The sequence below is a fragment of the Pseudoliparis swirei genome, chromosome 19 (genome assembly GCF_029220125.1).
Source record: "Pseudoliparis swirei isolate HS2019 ecotype Mariana Trench chromosome 19, NWPU_hadal_v1, whole genome shotgun sequence".
NCBI lineage: Eukaryota > Metazoa > Chordata > Actinopteri > Perciformes > Liparidae > Pseudoliparis > Pseudoliparis swirei.
In genome coordinates this window covers 12,079,254-12,106,655 of record NC_079406.1, presented here as the reverse complement: position 1 = coordinate 12,106,655, position 27,402 = coordinate 12,079,254, and the positions used below count along the sequence as shown (strand labels likewise).

At 40.8% G+C, this 27,402-nt stretch overlaps 1 protein-coding gene across 3 annotated transcripts; it reads left to right on the top strand.

The window, feature by feature from the left end:
* Positions 1 to 14,020: 14,020 nt before the first annotated feature.
* Positions 14,021 to 26,499, top strand: sh3rf2 (SH3 domain containing ring finger 2). 3 transcript variants are annotated; one of them, XM_056439637.1, is made up of 11 exons: positions 14,021 to 14,343; positions 14,527 to 14,959; positions 16,614 to 16,907; positions 17,964 to 18,059; positions 19,100 to 19,504; positions 23,947 to 24,068; positions 24,242 to 24,412; positions 24,633 to 24,907; positions 25,003 to 25,283; positions 25,500 to 25,795; positions 25,930 to 26,499. In XM_056439637.1, the coding sequence occupies exons 2-11, from the start codon at positions 14,528 to 14,530 to the stop codon at positions 26,108 to 26,110; spliced, it is 2,553 nt and encodes an 850-aa protein (XP_056295612.1). In that variant the 5' UTR covers positions 14,021 to 14,343; position 14,527; the 3' UTR covers positions 26,111 to 26,499. The 3 variants fall into 3 exon arrangements, with proteins under 3 accessions (XP_056295612.1, XP_056295611.1, XP_056295613.1); XM_056439636.1 differs by having other exon boundaries at positions 14,021 to 14,430; XM_056439638.1 differs by lacking the exons at positions 14,021 to 14,343; positions 14,527 to 14,959 and adding an exon at positions 15,297 to 15,316.
* The last annotated feature ends 903 nt before the right edge of the window (positions 26,500 to 27,402 follow it).

The following is a 27,402-nucleotide window of genomic DNA, read 5'->3' as shown; positions in this document are numbered from 1 at the left end:
GTCGGGTGAACAGGCAAACAGGGTCGTAACAGGCAGATCAGAACTAGTACTAGGAATTCGCTGGAAAGTTTGGCGGTGACACACAAGACAATCTGGCAGAGGACAAGTGGAAGTGAGGGATCTAAATAGTGAGGGACTAACGAGGGGATGGGCTGCAGGTGAGAAGGGCGTGAGGACCAGGTGAAGGGAATGAGGGACAATCAGGTGAATATGACAGGATCTGGAATGACAGGAGGATGAATTTAGCTAGGAAGGTGGGGAATTCGTGACAGGATAAGGACTTACACTCAACTTTTTCTGTCGGCTAGAGGGCTGAAATTATGTGCAAGAGCTTTTTATACTTTGAATTTTCTGATGGAGTTTGCTATACAGGAGATTTTGCTTTTCGATTGAGACGGATTTTGTACGGTCAAAATGTGCTTTGCTCAGCTAATTTGTCGCCCTATTAAATAATCAGAAGGGGAACATTGTCTTAATTCTTACCAATATTTTCCAAGCACTGCACAATTAGAATTGCATGCCCGAATCATACCTTGAGGTGTCGTTGCTTTTAAAACATCTTCAAATAGCTTACGAGCATTAACCCATTTTACCATGAAAGCGAGATAAAGACTGTTAATTTATTTCATGGCTTTTAACGAGGACCTAGGGAGAAACCCTATTCTAAATGCATTACAGAGCTATTACTCAGTATTAGTAAATAATCTCAGTATTTGAGAATTTAATTTGACTGCAAGGAGAAAGAGGGGTTTCAGGTTTAATAAAAAACAAATCTGAGCGTAAAATAACCTTAAAGAACAAAAATCTTTTTTGGAGATTTGGTCTGCTGATTTTTCTGTAAATGAAATGAGTTCCGTGTTGGAGCGTTTCAGTCATCTCGGCACACAGTGAGAAATGTTGTGTCTCTCTGTCACAATTCTTTGAGTCTAATCCAATCTATTTTCAGTGGTTATCGGTTGTTTTAAAAGGACAGTAAGGGAGGAGGTGTACTGCACTACACAACAGAACTGCTTATTAATGCCAAATACATTTATTTCATGGCTACACTCAATAAATACAATTATATTCTCTGGAGAAGTAGTGATCTCATTATTACATTCCATTGCAGGACTGCAGGATGTGTTTTCTAGGGGTAACATCATATTTCCTTACAAAGCTGAGTGCATTATGCATCTAAAAAACCCTGATGTTACGCATGATGCATCAGATTAATCCTCCCAGAGATTAAATGTAGCACACAGATGGTCGGCATGTTGCATCCACATCAGCTGACCTACTACCATTGCTCTGTGATTATCAAAAGTGTACTAAACATATCTGCATAGATTACCTAAAAGCACATCAGGACTTAAAACATGAAATTCAGGGCATAAAAGCTGCACGTAAATATTTTAGTGTTCGCTGTGGTGGGTTAAAATAAAACATTTATGTTATCAGGTCAGTTTATGGGAAAAACAACAATGAACACAGTCAAATAAAGTTATAGTGCCTAAACTACAAACAGCTTGTGGAGAGAAAGAAATACAACTCTTGTAGGGAGCAAGTTTGCACACAGCCAGGCAAAAATACCAGGCGCAAGGCATACAGAAATACTGCAGGGAGGTCTGCACTCAAATAAATAGTTTCTTTTTCTTTTTCATTTTTCAAGGCAATGTTTCAAGTAGGTGTCCCCATGCAACATTGCCTTGAAAAAAGAAGAAGATTAACTTAGACTCTTGCAAACCATTGCTTTTTAGAGGTAATGCCACTTACACTTATACTTGGAGCTGATCGTGGACTACAGGAAGCGGAGAGGAGAGCACACCCCCATCTCCATAGACGGAGTTGCAGTAGAGAGGGTCAGCAGCTTCAAGTTCCTCGGCGTGCACATCTCCGAGGACCTCACATGGACCACGCACACCACTCACGTGGTGAAAAGGGCCCAACAACGCCTGTATTTCCTTAGGCGACTGAGGAAATTCAACATGGCCCCCCGCATCCTCAGAACATTCTACACCAGTACCATCGAGAGTGTTCTGACAGGTTGCATCACCGTCTGGTACGGGAACTGCACCGCCCTGGAGCGTAGGGCACTACAGAGGGTGGTGCGGTCGGCACAGTACATCGTTGGAGGTGAGCTTCCCTCCATCCTGGACATATACACCAAGCGGTGCGTGGCCAGGGCCAAACGGATGATGAAAGACAATAACCACCCGGCCACAAACTGTTCACCCTTCTACCGTCAGGCAGGCGATACCGCAGTATCAAGTGCCGCACAAACAGACTGAGGGACAGCTTCTTCAGTCAGGCCATCAGGCTGCTGAACAAGGACTGAGACCCTCATTAACACTACACACCAGAACATATTCTGTGAATATCTATGGCCATGGTGTATATTTTATTACATTGTTTATATATATATATATTGTATATATATATTGTATGTATATACATATATATATATATAGTCTCAAAAAAAGTGTATATTTTATTACATTGTTTTATATATATATATTGCCATGATGTATATTCTATTACATTGTTTTATATATATATTGTTAATACTTTCTTCTTTTTTTTGTGTGGATATTGTATAGTTTATTCTCATTCTTATTCTTTTTTTAGTCTGCTACTGCTGTCGGGTGTTTTGCACATAAGAATTTCACGAACCGATTATACTTGTATAAAAGGGGATGTGACAATAAAAACTTGAAACTTGAAACTTGAAACTATATTTTACATACTGATTTCACTATATGTGTCTATTTATATTTGAAGCCAACCAAAAAAAGGATTCAGTATTCCCCATCTGAATTTTATTCCATGCAGTTTAGAAAGGAAACACCATCTAGACGATCTAATAGGGAAGTCAAGTGTATTTAAAATATCATGAAATACTTAACTGAAACATGACTAGGACTCTACAGCCATGCTATCGGCTCTGTGAGGCTGTACTGGACAGTGGTGACAACATGCAGTATATCATTGTGGTCACAATGGCAATGTGCTAATGTTGAGATGGATCATTTTCACCATCTTAGTTTAGGATGTTAGCATACTAAATATCAGCAACATTAGCTAAATAGCATCAAACAACAAAGTACGTATACCCTTGTACGCAAAGTACATGGGAATATTTTAGTCATAAACTAAAGTATTGGAAACAATGAACTGTTGCCCTGATGTTGATACTAGAGGAAAGTGAAATCCATCCATCCATCCATTATCAATACCGCTTCATCCTCATTAGGGTCGCGGGGGCGCTGGAGCCGATCCCAGCTGACATAGGGCGAAGGCAGGGGACACCCTGGACAGGCCGCCAGTCCATCTCATGTGAAAGTGAAATGTGGCTGTGGCTACAGTATCATTTGTACTCTTTTTCATTGTGAAAAATATAAATGGCTGTTTGTGAAGGTAGGGTAAACAACACAAGGCCGAGCAGACGTGGTTTCCGTTATAGCATAGAATGTGTTAAGACCCCAGTGCCCTCATTAATCTCTATTGGCCTATGTCACCGCTTAGAAGGAAAGGCAAGATTACTCCCATCCCCGACCTCAGACTTTCATTTAGCCACATACCTCAAGTCATTATTCAGCCATCATAGGAAAGCCACAAAACAAATGGTATTTGCTTCAAAAGCCAAATTACCTCAGGGGCTGGGAGGGACAGCAGGCCAAGAGATGGGAAAAGAAAGTGGGGTATAAACAAGAGTTTGAAACTCATCATGGAGCTGCAGCACGCTCACTTCCACTGCCAGTGTCAGGCTGTCATCTGTCATCTGAGAACATGACAACTGGCTGAAATGAGCTTGAGAAGGATTTGACACAGATGTCTGACTTCAGCATCTAATCCTTTCCATGCAAGCTGTAAACACCACGATGGCATGGATTTGATTGCTATGGCACGAACTCAAAAATAATCCTACAGACCCTGAAAGCCTGGGTGATTGGTTTTGATTTTGATTGTGGCATTAAATCACGGCCTGCTTCCACACAAAAGAATGACTGATTTCCAAATTAGGGCACTGTTGATTAGTCACCCTCAGTCTATCACACAATCAAAGAGCTTACTCGTGTGGTTTTAACCTACAAACTTCTTACACAGCTGAACCAAAGCCTCAAAAGTAATACTGATTAAATCTGCTCTGCCTATCATTTGTTTTAATGCGTCAAGTCTCATTTTAATGGTTGAAATATAAACATCTGCAAAGTCATAAAAGGTCATGTTCAAGTAAGTGAAGTCAAGGTGAGAGAGGAGTAAAGTCAAGTGTGTCAAGGCTTGGTGCAGACGCAGAGTGATAATGAGCTGCCCATGTGTGTGTTTGTGTGTGTGTGTGTGTGTGTTTGTGTGTGAGGGTTTGTGTCTGTGTTTGTGTGTGTGTGTGTGTGTGTGTCTGTGATAAATTGACAGTTTGGGTGGCAGCCATGAGTCAGGTATAGGTCTGCTGAGTGATTAACTCAAGATAAAGGAGACTCCGGACCTGGCCAAGCAGGAGCCGAGATCCTCTATGAAATAGAGACAGGACTTACATCCGGGATGGAGAACACCTAACTCTTCGCGGGATCTTCTTTTGGAAAATACACACCTGGTGTTTAGACATCTGTGTGTCAGTCTTCTACCAGGCTACTTTGCAGAAATGTTGCTAAGACACTCAAACTAGGACAGAAAGTGAGTATGACAAAATAGTATTTAGTTACTGCTGCTGAAGGCGTATGTGCGTGTGTTCGTGTGCGTGTGTTCGTGTGCGTGCGTGTGCGTGTTTGTTTGCGCGTGTGCATGTGCGCGTGATAGAGAGAGACAGAGAGAGAGAGAGAGAGAGAGAGCCTTGAGCACAGAGCACAGCCCTCTAAGGGACAGGTGACATTTCTTGGGTTTGTGAGCCATACAGATTATATCCAGTTTGTGTCCACGGTGTAACATGACTCGTGATCTGGCGTCTTGATGGCATTCACCTAATCACTTCTGACACACTTTTCATCGCTGCCATGGCTGCGACGCCCAATCTCTGTCAAATGTCACAGTATAGTGACCCTTGAGTGACAGAAAAGCTTTACTAGTATTTTAAGATTTTCATCTTCAAATTTCACATATATATATTCATCTTTTCTTGCATCTTCAACCTTCATTTTTCCAATCATCCTTTGTACATTGGCCCAACAGGTAATTTCCAAAATAATATAATTTTGCTTGAGCACTGTACCGCAGATGTGTTTTGTTAATGGATGTGCATGAATAACGATGAGGCAGAGAGAGAAAGGAAAAGGTTGCATAACCTATTTTGAATGCTCTGGTTCTTTCTCCAAAATGTATACAAAGCAAAGAGTGTGACACATGTATCTGCCTACTGAATGGTAAATAGACACTTAAAAGCATATCAAATGGTGATTTAGGGGGTTCGTTCCACAGGAGATGAGTGGAAGAAAGTCGGCTAGTCATTTCGGATGTGAATTACTTTCATCATCCGCACACATGCGTCAGGCCATAATAATCATGTTACTCCGTTTACTTTGTAAAAGATAATTTTATTGTTCACAGAGTCTGGAGGGACGATAAATAGAGGCCACTTTCTTATTCACAGGCCATGCAGCATACATCGCGCCTGCTTGATTTGTGTCCTTCATGGAAAAGAGCCAAATTGTTGTCTGCAATGCTGAACCACCTTTGAATTGATGCTCTGCAGAATAACAATTTCAAAAGTCTTTTGAAGTGTTGCTCTAATTAAAAAACAAAACCAACAAAAAACAAAGTGTATCTCTCAATACATATTGAGACAAACATTTGTTCCTACATTCATCTTTTATTTTTAAATGGGTAATTAATACATGGTTTAATTTATAAAAAAGGTTTCGTGATTTCCTATAACAGCCGACTATTGTAGTGTTTTTAATCAAATGTTGGTCAAACAAAAAACAAAGTAATATATTTATTGTGGATTAATACCCATACAATAAACCAGATTTAATTCACCATAACCCAATCATTTCCTAACATTAAACCAAACTTTTCTTAACATGCACAGATGTTGCAAACAGCAAACATTTAAAAAAAAGGTTAGTATTGCATAACATCGTGGCTTTTGCAGAATCCTCCATCATTGATGTTCTTGTCTGGTGATTGTAGGAACATGTCACCAATTCAATTCAACAATAGTGAGTAGTTTCTGGACAACAGAGGAAAAAACTCAGTCTTTAGATACACACACACTCTCTCTCTCTCTCTCTCTCTCTTTCGATTACACTATTTTGCCAAAATATTATATATAGACAATGCCAAAAATGACCATCAGAGGTCAGATAAAAAGTCTGTCTATTGAGTTGCAATGAAGCTTTTTTATTCTGAAAAAAAGAACACAAGGATATAGCTCCAACTCTATCAAGGCATACTTGTTTTCCATGATCCTTTCTTAATTAATATTTATATTCAATTAAATTCAATTCAGTTTATTTTATATAGCCAAATATCACCAATTACAAATTTGACTCAGGGCTTTACAATCTGTACACATTCGACATCCCTGTCCCAGGACCTGACATCGGATCAGGAAAAAATCCCCCAAAATAGAAACAACCCTTTCACAGGAAAAAAAGGGAAGACACCTTCAGGAGAGCAACAACGTATGCTTTTTACCACCAGATCTTCTTTATTTGGAATGGATATAGACGTTTGTGTTCTTCTCAAATAATTCGATTCAAAACTGGTGGGACCCTAACTTCACATTCTCAGTAATGTGCCACAGTGTTCTATTTTTCCCACCAGATTGTATAATGGACCATAGTGAAGAGGAGCGGTGTCCCGTTTCAGACACACAAAGCCTGATTCAGACACTAAGAAAAGTAGGCAAATAAAAAGAGCGGTAACAACAGCCACTCTGTGAGAGGGAGGAGAGAAAAGGCCTGAAAGAGAAGAGAGGGGAGATGCAATGGTAGTCCCAAAGGAAACGAAGAGGCAGCTGGTTTAGAGGTGTGTGCATCCTATTTTTAGTATCCCTCATGCACATCTCCAAATCAAACAGCTGCTGGAGTATTTGTACACCAAAAGACTTCTGCACCATCATCGCTACTGGAGACAAAAAAAGCCCTCAATGCAACTGAAAAGCTTAAACTCTATTCTGACTCAGGTGTTTCAACTCATAGCCAAGAGCCCGCCCTGCAGCACCGCTTCTTTCTGGTTGTGTTTTAGTTATGTCGAGTTACTTCTACACACCATCACACATGTGAGGTCTGGCGTAACGTCACATGACCCAGAGTGCTGCTCTTGCACACCGCCTGCAGACTGACAGGTAAGACAGCTGTAAATAGCATTGGTCCCTTGTGGGTAATGGGACCCAACAAGCTGAGAGAGCAGGCTAAGATGTCACTGTGGTGTCTTCTGGAAAACGCATGAATGCATGTTGTTTATTTTGCAGGCTTTGGACCAAAGACAGAATAGCATATGTATTTGTTTCATGAAAAAACACTGAGACAATTTGGCACTGTACAAAAAAAAGATATTGCATGCAATTTTTCAGGAAGGCCTAAAATATACCTTGATAAATGGCTCCAGACTGAACAAGAGCATATACCTTTTGAAAATAAATGTGGTATTGGTTGCATCTGATGCATAGAAGAAGAAATTAAGGAAAATGTTCCGAAGCCAAACCTGATTTAGTAATGACTGAAACAATTTCAGAACTGAGATAATAAGCGCCTGCATACGTAGGTAGAGAAGCACCTAAGTGCGTTAACCAGAAGTAAGAAAAGAGGTTATTTCATTTATTTATCAAAAATGAAATATGTATAGGTTTCAATCTGCTAGCAGAGGAGGACTGGGCAGAACAAACTGGTGAAAGAATCTGAAAGTTGCTTTATGGATGGATGTTAACGCCAGCGTCTGGTGGAGGCCACCTGCTGCTGTGAATACATGTTGCACTGTCTCAAGTCACATTACCAGGCATTCAACCAGTCATGGCTGATTCAGTAACATACCACTCCTTTGGGAGTGGACACCTCCCCTGCCTGAACGGTGAAGTGTCTGCATATACACGTGTGAGGTTATCAAAAAAAACATTCCGGTTGAGCCAGTTTGACTGGAATGATGTATATTCCCTCCTAAGAGTCAGCCCCACCTTGTATGTTTACATTGTCAGAGAAAGCTTGCATTTATTTAAGCTATTCAACACACATTTCAGACAAGAGTGAGAAACAACAGCAATGAGTGACCTAATCAGCACCTGGGAACAGCTGCCACTAAAACAGTGACTACGTTTTGGGTGGAGGATTAGTTCCCCCTGAAAAAGAAAAGTTAATTACGTGGCTTTGATGCACACTAAAGTGGTTTTTGATTAATCCTCATCAAACTGCTGCACAAGGATTATGCATCTTGACTGACACCTTGGTCAAATTAAACTGCTGAAACACATCCATATACACTTTGAAGCACATCTGCACTTATACATAGAGAGAAAAAAGAAAAAACAGAGAACAGAAATGTTGAGACGGATCACATTAAATGAGTTATCAGCCCTCTTTTAGTAAGACAGCATTTTAACATGAAAGCTGAAGAAGACGGCACTCCTCTCGATCCTGCAACTTTTGACAAGCTATAATATTCTGAGAGACAGCACAACAAGCTAAGAGGCATCCCTGGGGAGACCCTTCCCTCCTCATCAGATAGACTATGTCTCAGAACCATCAAACACAGGCCCTCATCCCACAACATCCGAGGCTCCTCACTGGAAGCCAGACTGACCGCCAGGCTGTAAGAAGCTGATAAACTCTTAGCACTGGCTTCCTCTGTGCACTCTCTCCTCCATATCTTTGATTGGATGACAGAAGATCCATCACTTGCAGAAGGGAGCTACAGTCATTAAGGAGTTAACTTTAAATCCAGAAATAAAAAACATTACTCAGACAGAACTAAAATCAGGTCCGGTTTAGGCTCCTTTTCTCTGCCAAGGCCATTAAACTGTGAGAGGCTTGAGAGGAAGGGCCTGTATCAACATTGATATGAACATGTAAATAAGTCATGGCCAATCTCTCTCTCTCTCTCTCTCACACATCACACACACTCTCTCTCTCTCTCTCTCTCTCTCTCTCTCTCTCGCTCTCTCTCTGTAAAATCTATCTGCACATTTTTAGAATTCCCTGAGTTCTGCTGACGTGAAGAAAGAGATGAAAGATTCATACTTGTTAAAAACATTCAAACAAATGTCCTGAACTTTCGGTACATATAGCCAATATGGATAAATTATTTAGTCTTGGGATGCCAGAAAAGGAATGTGGGGTGTGCACCGTGCCCAGTTATAATCCAAACAATAATAAAGCAAATGGATACACCCCGTGATTAGGAAAACAATCCATAACAGTGACTGCTTTTCATCTCCAGCAAATAATAATATGAAGTCAAATTCATGTTTATTTTCTTTTGCTCAGTAGTTCCCGCAGTAGACTTGATGTGCTGACGATTGCAGGTGAAGTTGCAGAGCTGGTCAGGAAATGCACCAGCAGAGGGAGACCATGTCACATGACAGTGCTGCAAATACTTCTCCGCTTATATTTTCCGTTTTCTGAACATTTAAAAAAGTAAAAAGGGTACTCACATAACATTATAGAAATAGTAGGATGTATAAATACGCATATACTTGCCTATAAGACTGAATAATGTAGGGGGTTGGACCTACTTAATGTAAAACATCCCTTCAAAACGTTTTATATTCATCATTATTTACGGTCTAGTTTAACAACTTCTAAACCTTTGTCTTGAGATAAATACGAGTTATATAATTATTTTAATGATGATTATTGCTATTTTTACAACAGTGTTTATCAAACTAAAATATGTAAATGTAAGAGCTGTTGAACTCTGAGAGTTCGGTGAAGTTGGACTCAATAACTCTTTCGCGAAACTGTGTTAAAACACAAACGACACCTCTCTGTAACCGTAGTGATGTCGACAATAAGCTGTAACCTTAAACAACCTTCATTTGATCAAAACGGACCAGTCTCCAAGCTGGACGGATAGATAGCATTTGTCTTAATGTGCAGCCGGCTAAGCGCAGGGACCGTTTGCAAAGTGCAATAGCTTCACTGTAATAAAGTGTCGGCTGATAAAATGCATTTAAAACATCCATAGGCTCCCCTTTGTTGTACTACAGCTGTTATTTTGAAATAAATATATTTTGAATAATTATTATGAATTTCTTATAATATTTTATGGAAACAATATTCAATAGCTTCACTGTAATAAAGCATAGGCTATAATAATTAATTTCATACTTCAATGGGCTCCCATTTGTTGTACTACAGCTGTTATCTTGAAAAATATTGATTTTGAATCATTATTATGAATTACTTTGAATATTCAATTCAGTTTATTTTGTATAACCCGATATCACAAATTACAGATTTGCCTCAGAGGGCTTTACAATCTGTACACATACGACATCCCTGTACCAGGACCTCACATCGGATCAGGAAAAACTCCCAAGAAATAGAAAAAAATCTTTCACAAGGAAAAAAGGGAAGAAACCTTCAGGAGAGCAACAGAGGAGGATCCCTCTCCTCAGATGGACAGAAGCAATAGATGTCATGCGTACAGAAGGAATCATTAGTTACAACACATTCAATGAGAATGACAGTGTATGAATAGTTGTAGTAGGCATGGACCATGTCACAAGGACTCCGGGGAGGAAGCAGATTTAATAATGTGCAATGGAGAGATGAAAATTCATTCATAAATTCAATTCAATTCAGTTTATTTGTATAGCCCATTTTCACAAATTACTAATTTGTCTCAGAGTGCTTTACAATCTGTACATATAGACATCCCTGTCCCAAAACCTCACATCGGATCAGGAAAAACTCCCAAACAACCCTTCATGGGGAAAAAAAGGGGGAAAAATTCATCCATAAGGAGGGAGACAAGAGGAGAGAGGTGCTCAGTGTATCCTAAACCTCCCCCCGCAGTTTATAAGCCTATAGCAGCATATCAAGGGGCTGGACCAGGGCAAACCTGATTCAGCCCTAACTATAAGTCTTCAGTCTACTCTTACATGAGGTGACTGTGTCTCCCGGACTGAAGGTGGAAGCTGGTTCCATAAAAGAGGAGCTTGATAACTGAAGGCTCTGGCTCCCATCCTAATTTTAAGACTCTAGGAACTACAAGTAGCCCCGCATTTAGTGAGCGCAGCTCTCTAGTGGGGCAATATGGTACTACAAGCTCCTTAAGATTCAGTTTTTTTCAATTCAATTCAATTCAGTTTATTTGTATAGCCCAATTTCACAAATTACAAATTTGTCTCGGAGTGCTTTACAATTAACAAGATATGATGGTGCATCACCAATCAAGGCTTTGTAGGTTAAGAGAAGAATTTTAAAAGTGATTCTTGATTTTACAGGGAGCCAGTGAAGAGAAGCTAATGCAGGAGTGATGTGATCTATTTTCTTAGTTTTAGTGAGGACACGAGCTGCAGGATCAACTGGAGGGACCTAAGAGACTTATTAGAGCAGCCTGCTAATAAGGAGTTAAAAGACTTATTAGAGCAGCCTGATAATAAGGAGTTGCAGTAATCCAGTCTAGAAGTAACAAACACGTGAACCAGTTTTTTCTGCATCTTTTAGAGACAAGATAAGATTCTATGGAAACAGTATTCAATAACTTCACTGTAATAAAGTGTAGGCTGACTAAATGAATTACACATCAGCTCTGCACACATGCTCAAATCTGTTACTCAATCAATTATGAGAAAAACTGCACACAAAGGTTCAAAGGATTTAGCAACATTTGGATTCGCCAGGTTGCAAAACACCTCAATGAGCACAGCACTCAAAATCTTCCACTCACTGTACGCTGCCCTAATGGCTAAACACAACAACAATACTGTCATGATAATTTGAAGACCATGCAGAACTTAATAAAGAAATGCAAGATTCACGACATGGAAGATACAGAAACGTTACAGGAAAGCCCCTGAGGAAGATGAAGAGGAAAAGCAGAAATGCTCACACAAATTTTGGCAGACAATTTACTTATGAATTCAAGAACGTCTTAGAGGAGTGTGGCAGACCAGGGGGAAAAGCAGAGCAGACAGGGCACAGGAGGCGGATCCCAAAGCTCAGGTTGGGGGAAGTGATCCACGGAGTGTACTTCCCAGTGCAGGTGCTGCAGCCAATTGGCACATGGGAGTGGTCACACCTGTAGCCCATCAGCTGATGAAAGAGAGAGAGAGTATATCTTCCCTGCACTGGAAGGCATCAGGGGAGAGCTGCCTGAACAGGACACAAGAAGGAGCGGTGGAACCTCAGGAGAGGAGCCGCAACCGACCGGAGGCAACTGAACTCTCTCCTCTCCTCTGCCCAGCCCACACAGGAGAGAGAAACCGTCTCACAGAAGGTGTGAGACCGAAGACCAAAGACCACGACCGGGAAGAATCCTTTGTTGCTGTTATATGCCAATCCCCCCCCCCCCCCTTTTCCTATACGTTTCATTAAAAGCCACTTTATTTTGCTCTATGTCTCTGAATCGCCTGATTTTTATTCAGAATCTCACCTCCAAGTCCCCTGGGTTGCCACAGGAGGTAAAAGGGGAACTTGAAGAAAAAAAATGCCAAGACCCCACATGATGACGAAATCCCATACTTCTGCCAAGGCATTATCGATGTCCTTTTTGAGAACTATAGGAATTTTTCCCCTTTGGACTGGTCTGCTGTTGGGGAACTTGAGAAGGTATACCTTTGACACAGAAGACACCTTTGCTCCCAGTAAAATCAGGGTGCACAAACTGCCACGTGGAGAGATGGTTTGGGATCATTAAACACCCAATCTCTGAGAAAGCAGAGAAGACTGAGACCAGGGGCCTTTGTCAGAGAAATGTATGGCTCTCTACAGAGAACACATCTCTGAGCAGTTGCTTCTCACCATTCAATCTCAAGAGGGTTGGGTAAAGAAAGACCCATACTGCCAGGTCCAAGTACTACGATGCTCCAACAACTGTTCCTGTTCCAAAAAAAGCAAAGTCAACTCTGACCACTGGTAAAGATCTTCCGAGGAGCACAGATGAGAAGAGCAGCAGTAATCACCTCGCAAGAAAATCCTGCAACAGAGGTACATTATTACTGATTCACAAAATAGGATATGCATTTCACAGATATCAATCAGCCAGTAGCCAATGCTGCTCTCATAAAGGAGCAATAGAGAGAGGGGTGTAAAAGAGTGTAGAGTGAGCAGAGGCGCCGTAGTGCGGTCTGCTGTTCTGGAATAAAGAATGTTACTGAACAGAACCTTGGTCGTTGCTGCTCCTTATGGTGCTTTTTAGTTTAAAATTAATACATTGAGCAAACAATCTTAAAACCAGGTGGTTTTGCATAATCATTAGATATCCTGTTGACTGACAATGAATTGGTGCCAATACACTTTGTCCTAAACACAAAACTGAGATAATTAAAGAGAGATCTTCCAAACAAAGTGGTTGAACATCATTTGATGGCGCTACACTGCATTAAAATTAAGTTATTTAACATTATGCAAAAGCACGTCATCAATATAGCTGTTGTAGTAAAACAGGGATGAGCCCATGGATGCATGACATTATTTTTTATAATTCTACACTTTATGACAGTGAAGCTAAATATTGTTTCCATAAAATATTCAAAATAATTCATAATAATGATTCAAAATCAAATTTCTTCAAAATTACAGCTGTAGTAGGACAAAGGGTAGCTCATTGATGTATTAAATGAATATTGTCAGCCTACACTTTATTACAGTAAAGCTATTGAATATTATTTCCATAAAATATTTTAAATAATTCATTATAATCTATTTAAAATTCAATTTGTTCAAAATAATTACTGTAGGACAACAAAGAGAAGCCCATTTATGTATTAAATGATTTTTGTTATCCAACACTTTAATACAGTGAAGTTATTGAAGATTTTTGTATTATGTATTTTCAGGATTGCACTTTATGGACGGTCCCTGCGCTCTGGTCTCACGGCTGCACATTGAGATCAATGTTATTGGTCCAGCTCGGAGACCGGCCCTTTTTGGTAAAATTAAGGTTGTTTAAGGTTGTAACTTATCGCCGACATCACTACGGTTACATAGAGGTGTCGTTTGTGTTTTAACACCGAGTTATTGAGCCGGGAAGTCCGAATATGTGAATATCTTTCCAACTTCACCGAACTCCGGTCCTTAGCCCGCTGCGTCATGGTGACAGCCGCGGAAAAGTTACGCATTTCATAACCGGAGTGTGCGGAATATCGCTGTGGCGGTCAGCAGACACACGTATAAGTACTTGATGTTTCTTTACTCTGTGTTACCGGGACAAATGAGGCGCTATTTCTTTCTCTGCGGATTTTTCCTGATGCTGGCTTACCTGTGCTGCCAGGTGAGCTAACACCTGTAAGCGAGCAGCGAAAGTGTTTACGACGAAGCGCCCTGTGTTGAGTGCTTCCACTTTATCAAACGTGTCATGGTAGGCTACTGTCTTTCATGATTATTGCCTTTTATACAGTCCACCTGTGCACCTTCTGACTGTAACTTGTGTCATCGTCATTATTCTCTCTGGCAGCATGGTGGATTACAGTGTTTCCGATGCAGCAGGAGTTCGACTCCCAAAGAGAGGGGGCCCTTTTAAAATGGAGGAGTTGGTACTAAGTGACTTGCTGGAATGTCCTTTATGTTATGAGCCGCTGGATGTGTCAGCCAAGGTCCTGCCCTGCCAGCACACTTTTTGTATGTCCTGCCTGCAGAGGCATGAGGTAGCCAACTCCCAGCTGCTCTGCCCAGAGTGTGAAGCTCCTGTCTCAGCTCGAACAGTGGAGGAGCTTCCTGCAAACTTCCTTCTGGTGCGGATCCTGGAGGGGCTCCGGGGATCACCGGGGCCCAGCAGGGACAGACAGACAGCCCGCTACACGGTGCCCTTGGTCAGGGGTGGCTTGACAGTCAGTGAGGATCAGCATCAGCTTGAGGGTCAACACAGAGAGAAGCAAGGCCACAATGAGGTCAGTGAACGACCTCGGCCTAACCGTCTGCATACCTATAAAACAACAACTCTGGGTGACAACTTTATCTGTCAAATGATATGATGAGATTTAGTTTCTATTACAGTAAATTACACAATGTTTTGATGGCCATGGCCTATACTGTAATTTTCCTGTTGGTGTACTGTACGAAAGTAAAAAAAGTGTTAAACATTTGTTATTTAAACATTGAAGGCTGCACATTTTCCACTGCCCAACATTTTTCAATGTTTAATGCATTAATTCTCTTTACTTCTGATGTTTTCTTCCTCAGACACGACCCAACTGATGATAGCTCTGTTATAACTTTTAACAGGGCAAATGTGATGGGAGAAATTGGTGTGTTACATAAAAAGATAAATATGTCAAATTAAGTTAATTACTGATGGACAGGACTAAAACAAATCTGGGAAAACATATGGGACTTATAAAATTGTAGCTCACAGACTAAATTTAAATGTATTTCTCATAGCAGTAATCATTTGAATTATACCATACCTAACACTTATTATTATTCAGTAGTACTGTTTAACTCGTGTACAATATTATCGGCATGTATAATGATAGAATAGCACTTTTTTGGTGCATCCTCTATCTGTATAAAGCAGATCTGTTCATTTTGCACAGTCACCTAATTCAAACCCAACGGAGATCTAAGGGTCATAAAGGTAATTCGCAGTCATGAAATCTTTCCGCAGTTTTTGATGTTGATATTTTATTCTCCAAGGTGATTAGAAATGTGTACTTCAGAACCCTCCAGTGCAAAACCGTATATTGTAATTATCTCCACCATCAGTCTTTCGCTGAGGACAGGCATCACAAGGTTAATTTAATCAGTGGACTGACTTTAGAAGAAATGTGTGGACTGGAGATACATTGATGAGGAGGAGCCTGATAAAAAGCAATAAGCAGAATTCTTTGAAAAAGCTTATGATTTCCTGTATCTTCAGTTCACATGCAAGACTGAAAATGTGGGGAGAAATGAAATTATAATACATTTTGTGAAAAGTCAGATACATTTTTAAAAATATATTATATACTGTATATAATAGTTGAAGAAAATAATATATTTGGGCATTCCTGCGCTGTTTTCTCTCAGTCAATGAAAACGTGAAAAGACGTTATCAGTAAAGCTTGAGTCAATACGTGACCTCACAGGGAAAAAGGATGTGTCATTAAACCCACCTGCTTGTGATATCTCTTGAGAAAGATTCAGCTGTTTAGCACAAAATCTATTAAGAACATGCAGAGGTTTGTCACCCTGCCTCAACTTGACTGGCTATCCCACCGACTGAGAGCCTCTAACGTGTGTCTGAACCGCAGCATTTTACAGATATGTTAGCCTATTGTGTCTCTCTTTAAACGATATTCTAAGCAAAGTCCCCAGTCGCTGTTTGTCAAAGTATAATAATACATAAATATCATTATTTCACCTCCTGAAAATGCAGTTGCATTGGAAGGACATAAAGAAATATTTTGTAATCTTTAAAAGAGCCTAGACTGTACACCCGAAGCATCTTTAAACTTTCGGTCATTTATTTTAACATATTTAGAAAAGTACATCATGTTTCATGAATTCACCATTTCATTGAAGCAATCTGTAGCTGATTAGTGATTTTTCTCGTCCGTTCTCCAGCTTGCTCTCAGAGCGTTGATGCGTAACCAGCGAGGTGATTCGTCCGGAGAGCTGGTCGTCCTCGCGCCTGGTAACGATATCACACAGAAACACAAAGTGGATGAGAGCTGGCACCACCAGAACGGTGGTGACAGCAGCGCCGCGTCAGTCACTGCCGGCGCGCTTCAGGCCGCCAGCCTGATGCTGCAGCCCCTCCAGCAGTCCCAACCTCAGGCTCTCTGCAGGGCGCTGCATGGCTTTAACCCCGAAGAGAGCAATCTGGAAGACAGCAAATATGGTCTCGGCTTCCTCAAGGTCTGATTCTCAAACTGCTGACTTTACACAGCTGGACAACATACTCACTATCATAGGGTTCAGTCTTGTATAACTCGATCATTTAGAATACCCACAGGGTTTCCTTCTATTTAATTAATGCACAGAGACAATTATTACACATAACTTCAACCTCCTAGAAATAATGAAGCATTAACCTTGAGGGGAAACTAGCTAAGTTGCTATCTTACCTTAATTATACTGTATGAGTATTCACTAGTATGAATTAAGAAGAGATGCATCAGGATCCTATCCACCTCTACTGAACCATTATCTGAGGAAACACTTGTGCTAAGATGTAAATTGATAGACAATTTCAGTCATGTATTTAGAACAAATACAAAATCTTTTTTGACCTACTGGTTAGTTAATCGCTGGGTCAATAATAAATCGTTGGGTTTAAAGGGGTCAAAGTTGACATCTTTAAAAAAGTTTTGTCTGACAAACAGATATTTAATTTACTATCATGGAAGAGTAAGAACATCTGAAAATATCTACATGTGGGAGACTATCTTTGCAGTTTTAGAAATATATTTTAAAAAATTATATATATTTTATAATTACATAAATTCTAAAATTAGCTTATTTGGGTGGGGGAGGGGGCTAATATCCTAGTTTTTTCATTATTTACGCTGCTTTGAGAGACTTGTGGAGCTGGAGGCTCAGACCTTTGCCGCAGTGGTTACTAACCCTGAAGGATTTCGGAGGCAGTTATATAAGGACTCAGCACTTGTGTGCTCTCCATTAAAGCACACTTGCGCTCTTTTTCTTTCCGCTTTAATGCAGACGGTCAAATGTCTTTTAGAGCGAGGCTGGCCCCAGAAAGGACCAGACACAAAGGCAGTTGATGTCACATGCTGCAGGAGAGATGTAATGCTCAGTGTTTCTGAGTGCCCAGTCTCCAGGGCGAGCACACTCTATTATAAGCACCTGGCATCCTGTTTGTTTGAGATTTTTCATTCCAGCAGTTTCTCTAGCTCTCACCTTTTCACTATTTCCTCTAAGTCCAGGTGTGTGTCTCTTACTTCTGATTTACAGGGAGACATCCTTACTGTCATTAGACGGGTGAATGAACACTGGATCGAAGCCAAGTTTGGGGAGAAAGTTGGAATTTGCCCTCTTCAGTATATAGAGGTGAGTTTGTCTTAGTTCTCTCTTTTTATCCCTTTCTTTATTGTTTGAATGTGGGTCATGGCCTTTTCCCCGTGATAAAGGTGACACCTGCCGTTTGACACTTTGGTCTGATGGTATAGCTCTTGTAATGGATTGAACCATAGATGTCGTCGCTGGATGTCATTAATTACAGGTCTCTGGCAGGAGGCTACCTTGATTTTTATTCAAATCTTTCATTCATCCGTAAATGTCACTCCTGCGCTGCAGAGAGATAATCTGTGACGCCGTGTTGTCTCTGCAGCTGTTTATTAGTGTGTGACTATGTGGCTTACTCAGGTTGGCAGCGCTTGCTTAGCTCGCTGACTGTCATTTGTTTTCCTCTGTACTTTCTGCCTCCAGGAATTAACTTCATCCGTACTGGGGGAAATTGTAATTGTTGCTTCAGTGGGGTTAATGTGGTGGCTTTAATCAGTTCTTATTTACTTCCCTCACTATTTTGACTCTTCTCCTCCTCATACGCCGTCCTCGTCACCTGTCCACCCATGTTTTCTGCTAAAGCCCCGCCTCAGGTCCTCTTCGTCTTCTTCTACCTCTGTATTCTATTCTTTCATCCTCTTCTCCTCTCCCATCTCCTTTCTGAGCCTCTCCCCCTGTCGTGCAACCAGGCGTGAAGACACAGTAAAGCTTTCTTTGCTCGGGTGGCATAACAGCACATCGCTGTGGGGAGTGAAAGCATTAACCCTGCCATGCCTGTCTGTCTGCCTGCCTGCCTGTCTGTGCAGCTTCTCTCTCGGCACCAGTCATCCCTCCCTGGCTTATTAGCTGGTACATATGCTCCTGCCTGCCCGCCTGTCCAACAAGTTTTAGGGGTGAGTGGAGTAGAGATAAGTGGTTGTATTTAGACGGCAGTTTCTCTGGTCAGCAGAAGCCGAGGTTGACAGGCGCCGGTCGCAGGTAGGAGCAAGTTAGAGTGAATTTCCTTGACTGAGGATAGACTATTTGCTGTGTAAGGATTCATCCCGATTTACGCTGGGGTTTCTCTTCATGTGTTCATCTCTCAGCCAAACTTAGTGGCTGCCAAACTGCTCGAAGGAAAGAATCGGAGATGGAGTGACTCAGCAGACTTTCACCATTGGCATGGGAGTGGGGGCAAAGACAAGGCCACTGACGTATCCAATAGGATCACCCACCACGGAGTCCCTCAATTCCGAGCAAAGTCACCCATCGTCAATGCTTTGCCCCTCTCCAACCAGCGGAATCAGCCTGCAGCCAGCAGCATCCGATTTAACTCGGCTACTGGATTAAAAAGAGAGACGACCAACATCAGCACCTTCAACAGCATTAGCCGTCGGGGGCGACCACACATACTCTCTGCGTCTCTCGCTACCCGGGACCCCTCCCATCCCTCCAGAGTGAACTCTCAGCGAATTAGACGCCACTCTGACTCTACACACAGATATCTACAGGTGAGTCGTGTGCTAACATATCTACCTTTATATATGCTATGATGATGATTCAATAACGTTTCATCAGATTCCTCTTTGAGCTAAACTGTGTTTGGCTTTGTTTTGTTTGCAGTGATTGGTTTTAACAGAACACATGTGGCTGGCAAAAGGCATCACAGCTTTCTGTGAGATAATAGATGTTTTTATTTGAGTCACCAAAGTTGTCCTCAGGGATGCAAAGAGGGAGCCATGACACTAAGCTTCAGGAATGAATGAGGGAGAGAAATCGCCCATATGATTAAGACAACACAGAGAGTTTTACATTTTTCTAAACTTAAAATCAGAGGTTTTATTGATGCCAAAGGTGGCCCTGAAAGAGCCTCAAGAAACAAGAAAATACTCAGTCAGTTCCAAGAGCAATAGAGTCTCTCTCACGCACTCTTCTTGTGAGTAATTCAGATGACACGATAGCAGTCAAGGAAAGCTTCGCTGTTCTGTATTGTTATTCTTTGAAGTTATTAGAAGTATTTTTATGGAGCTTGTTTGTGTTTTAGACTCAAACACTCATCATTATGTGAAACAGTAAAGTCAAAGGAGCTTTCAGACACAATAAGACAACTTCCTATAAGAACTTTATATTCCTGAGCTGAAGAAAGACAAATAACACACACCCTGTTCAACCGATATTCATCTATGAGGGGAAACCCTGGCCTATGTCCCAGAGCTCTTGATTAAAGAACGTTTCAGCGTTTCGGTCCACTCACCTCCAGTCCTCACTCCTTTCATATCTCAAGCTGTTACGATGAATTGCGTCATGGTACCTCCTGCATATTTTACACAGCCAGTATCGCATGGCAGGATGATGACATCATCTATGAGATAATTTGGTAGGCTTTTCATTTTTCTTTTGTAATGCTGAGATGACCAGCAGAAGCAACATGATTGAAACACTGTGAAACAGCTTGCTGTGGAAATGAGAATATTAGTTCAGATCACCTTAGCTTAAAGGTTTTGATGGATATATTTCAAATAAACCATTCTTTGTGTGCATTGCCATTCATTTATGTTTATAAGATACTGTGAATACTGCATTAAGTCATAGCTTGTGAATGTCTGAGTACAGTGCCAAAATAAAAGCCTCTGCTGGGAAGAGAGATAGAAAATGGAGGAGGAGGAGGAGGAGGAGGCGCCGCCACCACCACCACCACTGGTGAACTTGGTTACATAACAGACTCCTCTATCCCCTGCCTTCAAACTTCTTCACTAAGCTCCCCACTGACCAGCGTGTGTTGTGCTCCTCTTGGAGCTGCATCCAATCAGCTCTCACCTCTGGCTCCACGGTTTCACAGATGTTCTTCGTACAGACTGTGGATGAAAAGATGCGTATTAGTGTGAACATTGGCACGATTATGTAAGATCAAGCTTTCGGATGGAAATGAGACTAAAGCTAAAACATCTTCAAATGCAACATAAAGAAGTTAAGTTATAAACATAATACTTCACTGATATTATTGAAACAAACACTTATTTGTAATTAGTTCCCTTTGAAGCCTGTTAGATGTTCACGAAGATCGGTCTTCGTTAATTAAGAGCCTGGAGCAAATAACAACCACCACACCCTGATCAGAGGACCTTAAAGACCGACTGGCCAATACAGTCAGGTGCCTGACCACGCAGAGCTCTAGTAATCACAATGACCACAATACTTCTGAATTTGATTAGGAGCCAGTGCAAAGAAATGGAGAGATCGGTGTCACATGGGATATTTTAGAGAATCTGGTCAAAGGTTCTGCAGCAGCATGAGCGAGTTATAACATTTGAGATGGAATGAAATAAAAGCATGAATGAATGTTTTTCACAATTAATTTTCACACTTCATTTTTCACAATTTCTCTGACAGACAATAATTGTCAAATGAATAAAAAATTGAACTATTGCAAATTAGACAATTTCCACTTGAGCATATATTAAATGAATAGTTGTCCCAAAATCAGAGCCTGACCCCAAATAGAAAGCTTGTATTCAAAAATATTTTAATAAAAGATTTAGTATATCTGTGATACTGACATGAAACCTAAATCTTTAATAACTCATTTTAGGCTTATATTAAATATTCATACATTGAGTCTTTCCACCTCAAACTCATTCATAACTCAGCTTCCGCTTCTCTTGGATCATCAATCAAAAGAAAATACTTTTAGAGTACAACATTTGACTAGAATTTATATAGAATCCGAATATTTAAACTTTTTACACAACATAACGTCACCTGATCCAGTGAGATCTTGGACCAGGGAACAATTAGGCTTTTCCTCCAATGCCAAGGGATCATACGTTGTGTGTTGATCCATGGAGGCCTGGCTCATCTCGAACAAGCAAAATCTTACTGGAGTTTGGTGACATTCCCTAATTCACGATTAAAACGTGAGGTTGTGCAGGGCCATAACGTCCGTAATTAATTCCAATTAATTATACATTTTCACTTTGACTTCATCTCACAGAAACAGTTTTGTCTATTACATGTGTCCAAAACCACATTTTATTTACTTTATTTACACTTTGTGAGCTAGCGTTGAGCTTTACACATCTTAATCTTATGGTTTTTTTTGGGTGGGATTGGGATATTTTTCTTTCACCAATTTCAACCGAAAATATTGCTGTCTGTTTTGTTGTGATAAAACTAGTTACACAAATGAAATAGTGGCTAGAGATTTCTCATACTAGAGTTTAAAATGTTTTTTCTAAAGGGGCAAAGTTAAAGAAATGAGCTTTGAGAAATTTGTTTTATCCACATGCAGTATTGTAGTTTTACAATAATTCCTGGTAAGGAACATCAGTCTTCTGTCTTCTGTTTTCATGCTGGTTCAACAAAGACAGGAATTTATCTTTTCTTCTGGTTACTTTAAGTGTATATGTCACAAAAGTCTCAGACAAAACAACTTTAGACAACAGTAATTCACAGTATATACTCTGCTGTATACGATGGAAATCTGGTATGTCTTGAGGACATTCTAGCATAAGTTTATCTCACTTTACTTCTGCCTCACAGCACTGGCTTTGATAAGTGAGGCTGAGCTTAAAGCAACGGCTGCCTCTTGATTCGGACTTCTTTTGTGTTTCTTTGAGGTCGAGTGTGAATGCAGCTCAATGGTGGCAGAGCTGCATGATCCAGGCACATGCTTTATACAAGGAACCCCAGGCCCACAGGCCAGCATTAATGCTTCAAGCAGTAGTTGAGTGGTAGTGCTGTAAATAGAACAAGCCTCTGTACACGTCACTGGGTAGATAATAGCACTTGGAAAGTTATCTACTTCTTTTTGTAATGGTAACATTATGTGTTATTTTAAATTAGTCAGAGGAAAACATATAATGAAGATGTCACTAAATGCCCCTTTCAGTTTGACAATAGAGTCATAAGGGATTAAGTTTCAGACTGCGTTGTTAACCGTTGTGAGACACACCTCAGTGTTCCTCCCTGCTGACTGTGTCCGGTCTGACTCACAGACTGCTGACTTCACACCTGTCAGTTTTTCAGCTTTAAAAAGAGAAGCTCTGATCTATGACAATAGAATGCAAAAGAGGTCTACAAGGCCATAATATATATTCTTACTGTATTTTAATTCATATGTATATATCATGTTTTCTGTATTAATAAAGTTGGAGCTTAAACTAACCAACACAGGCGGTCACTGAGTAGTTGATGACCAAGAACATGTCGTTCATACTTGTGTCCTTCACTGTCACCATATCTCAACCAAATTGAACACCTAAGGGAGTTACACAGTTTCTCCGCTGCCATCATTAAAACACCAATATAGTTAAAGATGGGTTTGTGTCTTCCTGAATTAAAACAATACATATATATTCATCTTGAAGCAGTTTAATCTTGCGTGATCATTCCTTCTGCCATAAGGAAATCCTGTTCCTAATATACCTCCAATATATCCCAAAGTTGATCTTCAATTTGTATGAGGCTTCAGCAGACTGAGTGAGATGCATTTTGTGGATAGTTACTCTCTTGGTAGCACAGACTTCTCTGGTCAGTCCACCACTTTGATCCATTCTGAAATATCTCAATAACTATGAGACACTGAATGCTAGTGGCTTAGCTGATTCCCTGACTTTTCCTCTAGCGCCCCCAGCAGTTTGACACTTTGGGCTTTTTGTGAGACATCTCGACGACAACTGTTGGTTGGATTGTCAAAGACTTTTGTAATGTCCCACACATTGATGTAATCCTGGTAAACATTATACCTGTTAAACATCAACATGTTAGCATTGTAACTGTGAGCATGTTGGCACACGAATTATTACATTTAATTCAAAATACTCTATTCGTCCCTTCAGGGGCCATTTGGGACAATCAAGTTTGTAAACAGAAATAAAAGACACTGTTTAATAATATGCCAAGCTAAACCATTTGAAATCCATTTGATAATGAATCAGAATCTATTCCTTAACAGAGCGAAAAGAAGATGACCAGTGACACTCCATCCGCCATCTCGATGGCGCTGGTGAACCCCCAAATGTCCTCGACCTCTGCGGACAGCAAAAACTCCTCCACGCAGCATCTCTCCATCAGTGTGTGAGTCACTGTTTTAAACATTCTAGTATGATGTGATAATGTCAGATCGCAAGATATGAATGTAAAGATAAATATGAAACACTCAATGACCTGTAAAAATGTGTCATAATATAAACATCTTGTAGAAAGTGTGGTAGTCACAGAGATAATAAACCCCCTGTGTGACTCCTCAGGTGTGCCGTCTTGTACTCCTACAAACCACGAAGGCCTGAGGAGCTGGAGCTGAGGAAAGGAGAGATGGTGGGAGTTTACGGAAAATTCAAAGAAGGCTGGCTGCGTGGGTTATCGCTCAAAACGGGCAAAGTGGGCATTCTGCCCGGCAACTACGTCACGACTGTGCTCAGGTGAGAGACTGTGATCCCTGACTGCTGAAAGTGGGAGCTGAACGACATGTGGATTCAGACAGTGATTTATTGTGGTCAGGCTGATACGTCATCATGCACACATTTGAATGAATCATGAAAAAGAAAAAAAACACTGAGCCTGGTGCAAAGAAACTAGTTTATCAATTGATGTTCAGTGAGTTCTTCAGTATGTACTAAGTGTCTCATTGCCTCACTGCAGAACCTCGGCCAGACTCCTGGAGACCAAAGCAGTGAACGCATCCTCACAGTCCAACACAGTAGCTGGAAAGAAACCCACTGCTGCCAAGAATCCTGCTGTGGTCCTTGCTTTTGATAGGGTAAACTCTGATGGAACAGGACACTCAACAGGACAGCTCCCATCTGTGCCAAATGGAGCCCAGTGCGCAACGTCATCCACTGGTGCTGGAAAACCGTCTCTCGGTGGGGGTTCAGAGGGTTGGGACACTGTGAGGCGCGTCTTTAACCCTCAGCGAGGTGAGTGATAAACAACCACAGCTACTTTCCAACTGCTTGATTAAATGAGAGATTTAGCCAGATTGTCACTGAAGGTATATTCAATATTTTTTCAGGGTCAAACTATTTCTCCCATACATCAAATCCGAACGTTCCATCCAAGTCACAGCACTTTTCACAAGTTCAGGCGTCCGGCTACTCGCCTGCCCTGCAGAGGAAGAAAAGCAGCATCCTCCTGTCTCACTCTGGCAGACCTCGGGGCTGGATGACTGAGACAACAGCGCCCTCTGCTGCTGCAGTCTTTAAGGACAGGAACTTTACTTCTTCACATGACAGACCCCATGGGCCTCACTCCATTCTCGTCAGACCCAATTCACACAAGAATACTGTCGACAAGGTAAAGCCAATCTAATGATTTCTTGCGAGAAGCATGATCATGCATTTGTCTGACAATAAGTACTCAATTCAATTCAGTTTTTCTTCTTTAGCCCAATGTCACAAATTATAAATGTTCCTCAGTACTCTGTTTGCATTGATCTTATACTATTGACCCGTTGGAAATAGATGATCACTGTTCTGCATATGCCTTACAGCAAATATTTTACTCCCCTAGCCGGCAAAGTCAGTGCGGTTCTTCACAGACGAAGACTCCCCTCCTCCGAGACGTCGGACTTCCTCTTGGTCGTCAGGAAATCACGTTCCCTCCAACTGTGGCCCACCACTAGAAGTATGGGCCCCATCGCTCACGCTGGGAAGAGACGGACCGGGGATCATTCTCAAAGAAGGAAAAGCTCCTATTCTTAGGAAAGGCATAGAAAATGCCATCTCGGATCTAAATTATAATCCACAAAAAACAGTATTGTCACAGCCGTTGTTATCAGCCGTGCCCGGTCAGTTCAGCCCTAGCAGGTATGTTGAATCTGTCTTTGTCCTTGAAAATAAAAAGTGTATTGATTAACAGACAGACGAGGTAGACTTGAACGTTTTTCATCGATTTAAAGTACTGGACAAAAACCTCTTACAACTTTTGCTTTTTTTTCCAGATACAGAGTGACCACAACGCATTTAGCCCAGATGGATTCAGAGCTCAGTCTGCTTCAAGGAGAACTCGTCCTCGTCCACAGACCTCGACCTGATGGACGAGTTCTGGTTACTCAGGAGAGCAGTGGGCAGACTGGCTTGTTCCACAGCATTGTGTTTCAAGCCCTCGAGAGGCTCAGCTAACTGGTACTGTAGTTATGTATATGTACATATTTCATGCGTTCAACTGCCAAATGACTTGACTGACCTGAGCAACAAGGTGCGGGTTGAGGTCCAAGGGTAAATACTGCCAGTGACAATCCTTTGAAGGAGCTGTTTATTTTTGTCCTGAGTGCATATGAGTGTCATTCAGTTTTCGAGAGATATATTGTGTGTTCTTAAACCTATGTACATATTTGTTACACATGTACTATTTTTTTTTTTTTTATCACATCTAATGACTGTTACTTATTCAGAACACATGTTACACACACTGGTGAGTGTCTTTTTCAAAACTCAAAAATAAACAAACTATATTTAGAGAAATAATGAAGTACAATATATGTGGTAATAAATTATACTTGCAGAACTATTGTAGTTTGGTGTCTTACTTCAGATGTAAGCTATAATCATTTAGAGAACAAGAATAACATAACGGAAAAACCATTGCTGACATCGTCCTGCATTCTTTACTTCACCTTCTATATAAAACATAAGTAGGCCTACCTGTTCTTGCAACATGTTAAAATACTCGTGCAAGAACCATTTTAGTATTGCAGTTGAGTTAACCATTCCATGTTATGTTTTGGGAGTGAACGTTTTCTGCCACCTGGCGAGCGGCAGCAAGGCTGGACTACCTGCAACCCGAGGGACCACACTAGTTCGCTGTTTGTCAACTGGTTTGTGGTAATGTAAAGAACTAAAAAAGTGTTTTTCTAAAGCACAACAATAGTTAAGGTGGGTCTTACCTAATGTCTTAAAGTGGGTCCTTTTGTCAAAATTAGAGGCATTTCAATGCTAAATATCAATATTAATATTATTGATTATGGCTATTTTTTAAAGTCTACAGTTTACATGAACACATGAAAATGATGAGGATCCCTACAATGTTGTTATTAAAGAAGTTGTACTTAGTGGGACATATTGCAGTTGAAAAATTAAAGATTTTTTCAGGAAGACACTTCCGAAATAAATTTCTCTTAGATTTATTTCCTGCAATTTGTTCATATCCCCTTATCTGCTGACATGCGGTCCAACATACTGATACAGCTGCAATAAGCTATATTGGCCTGACTCATTTTATTTTTTTATCAGCCTAATGCTAAATAAAATCTAGTATCGAGACCGTCAATATTTCAGTATTGTGCACATTGAGTATGTGCCAAATGAATGTGTGTGTGTGTGTGTATAAACAAATTAACACACTCTAAACTTGGGGACAGGCACAATTCTAGCATACGAATGCAAAGAGAGTGGGAATAGTAAGGGGGGTCAAT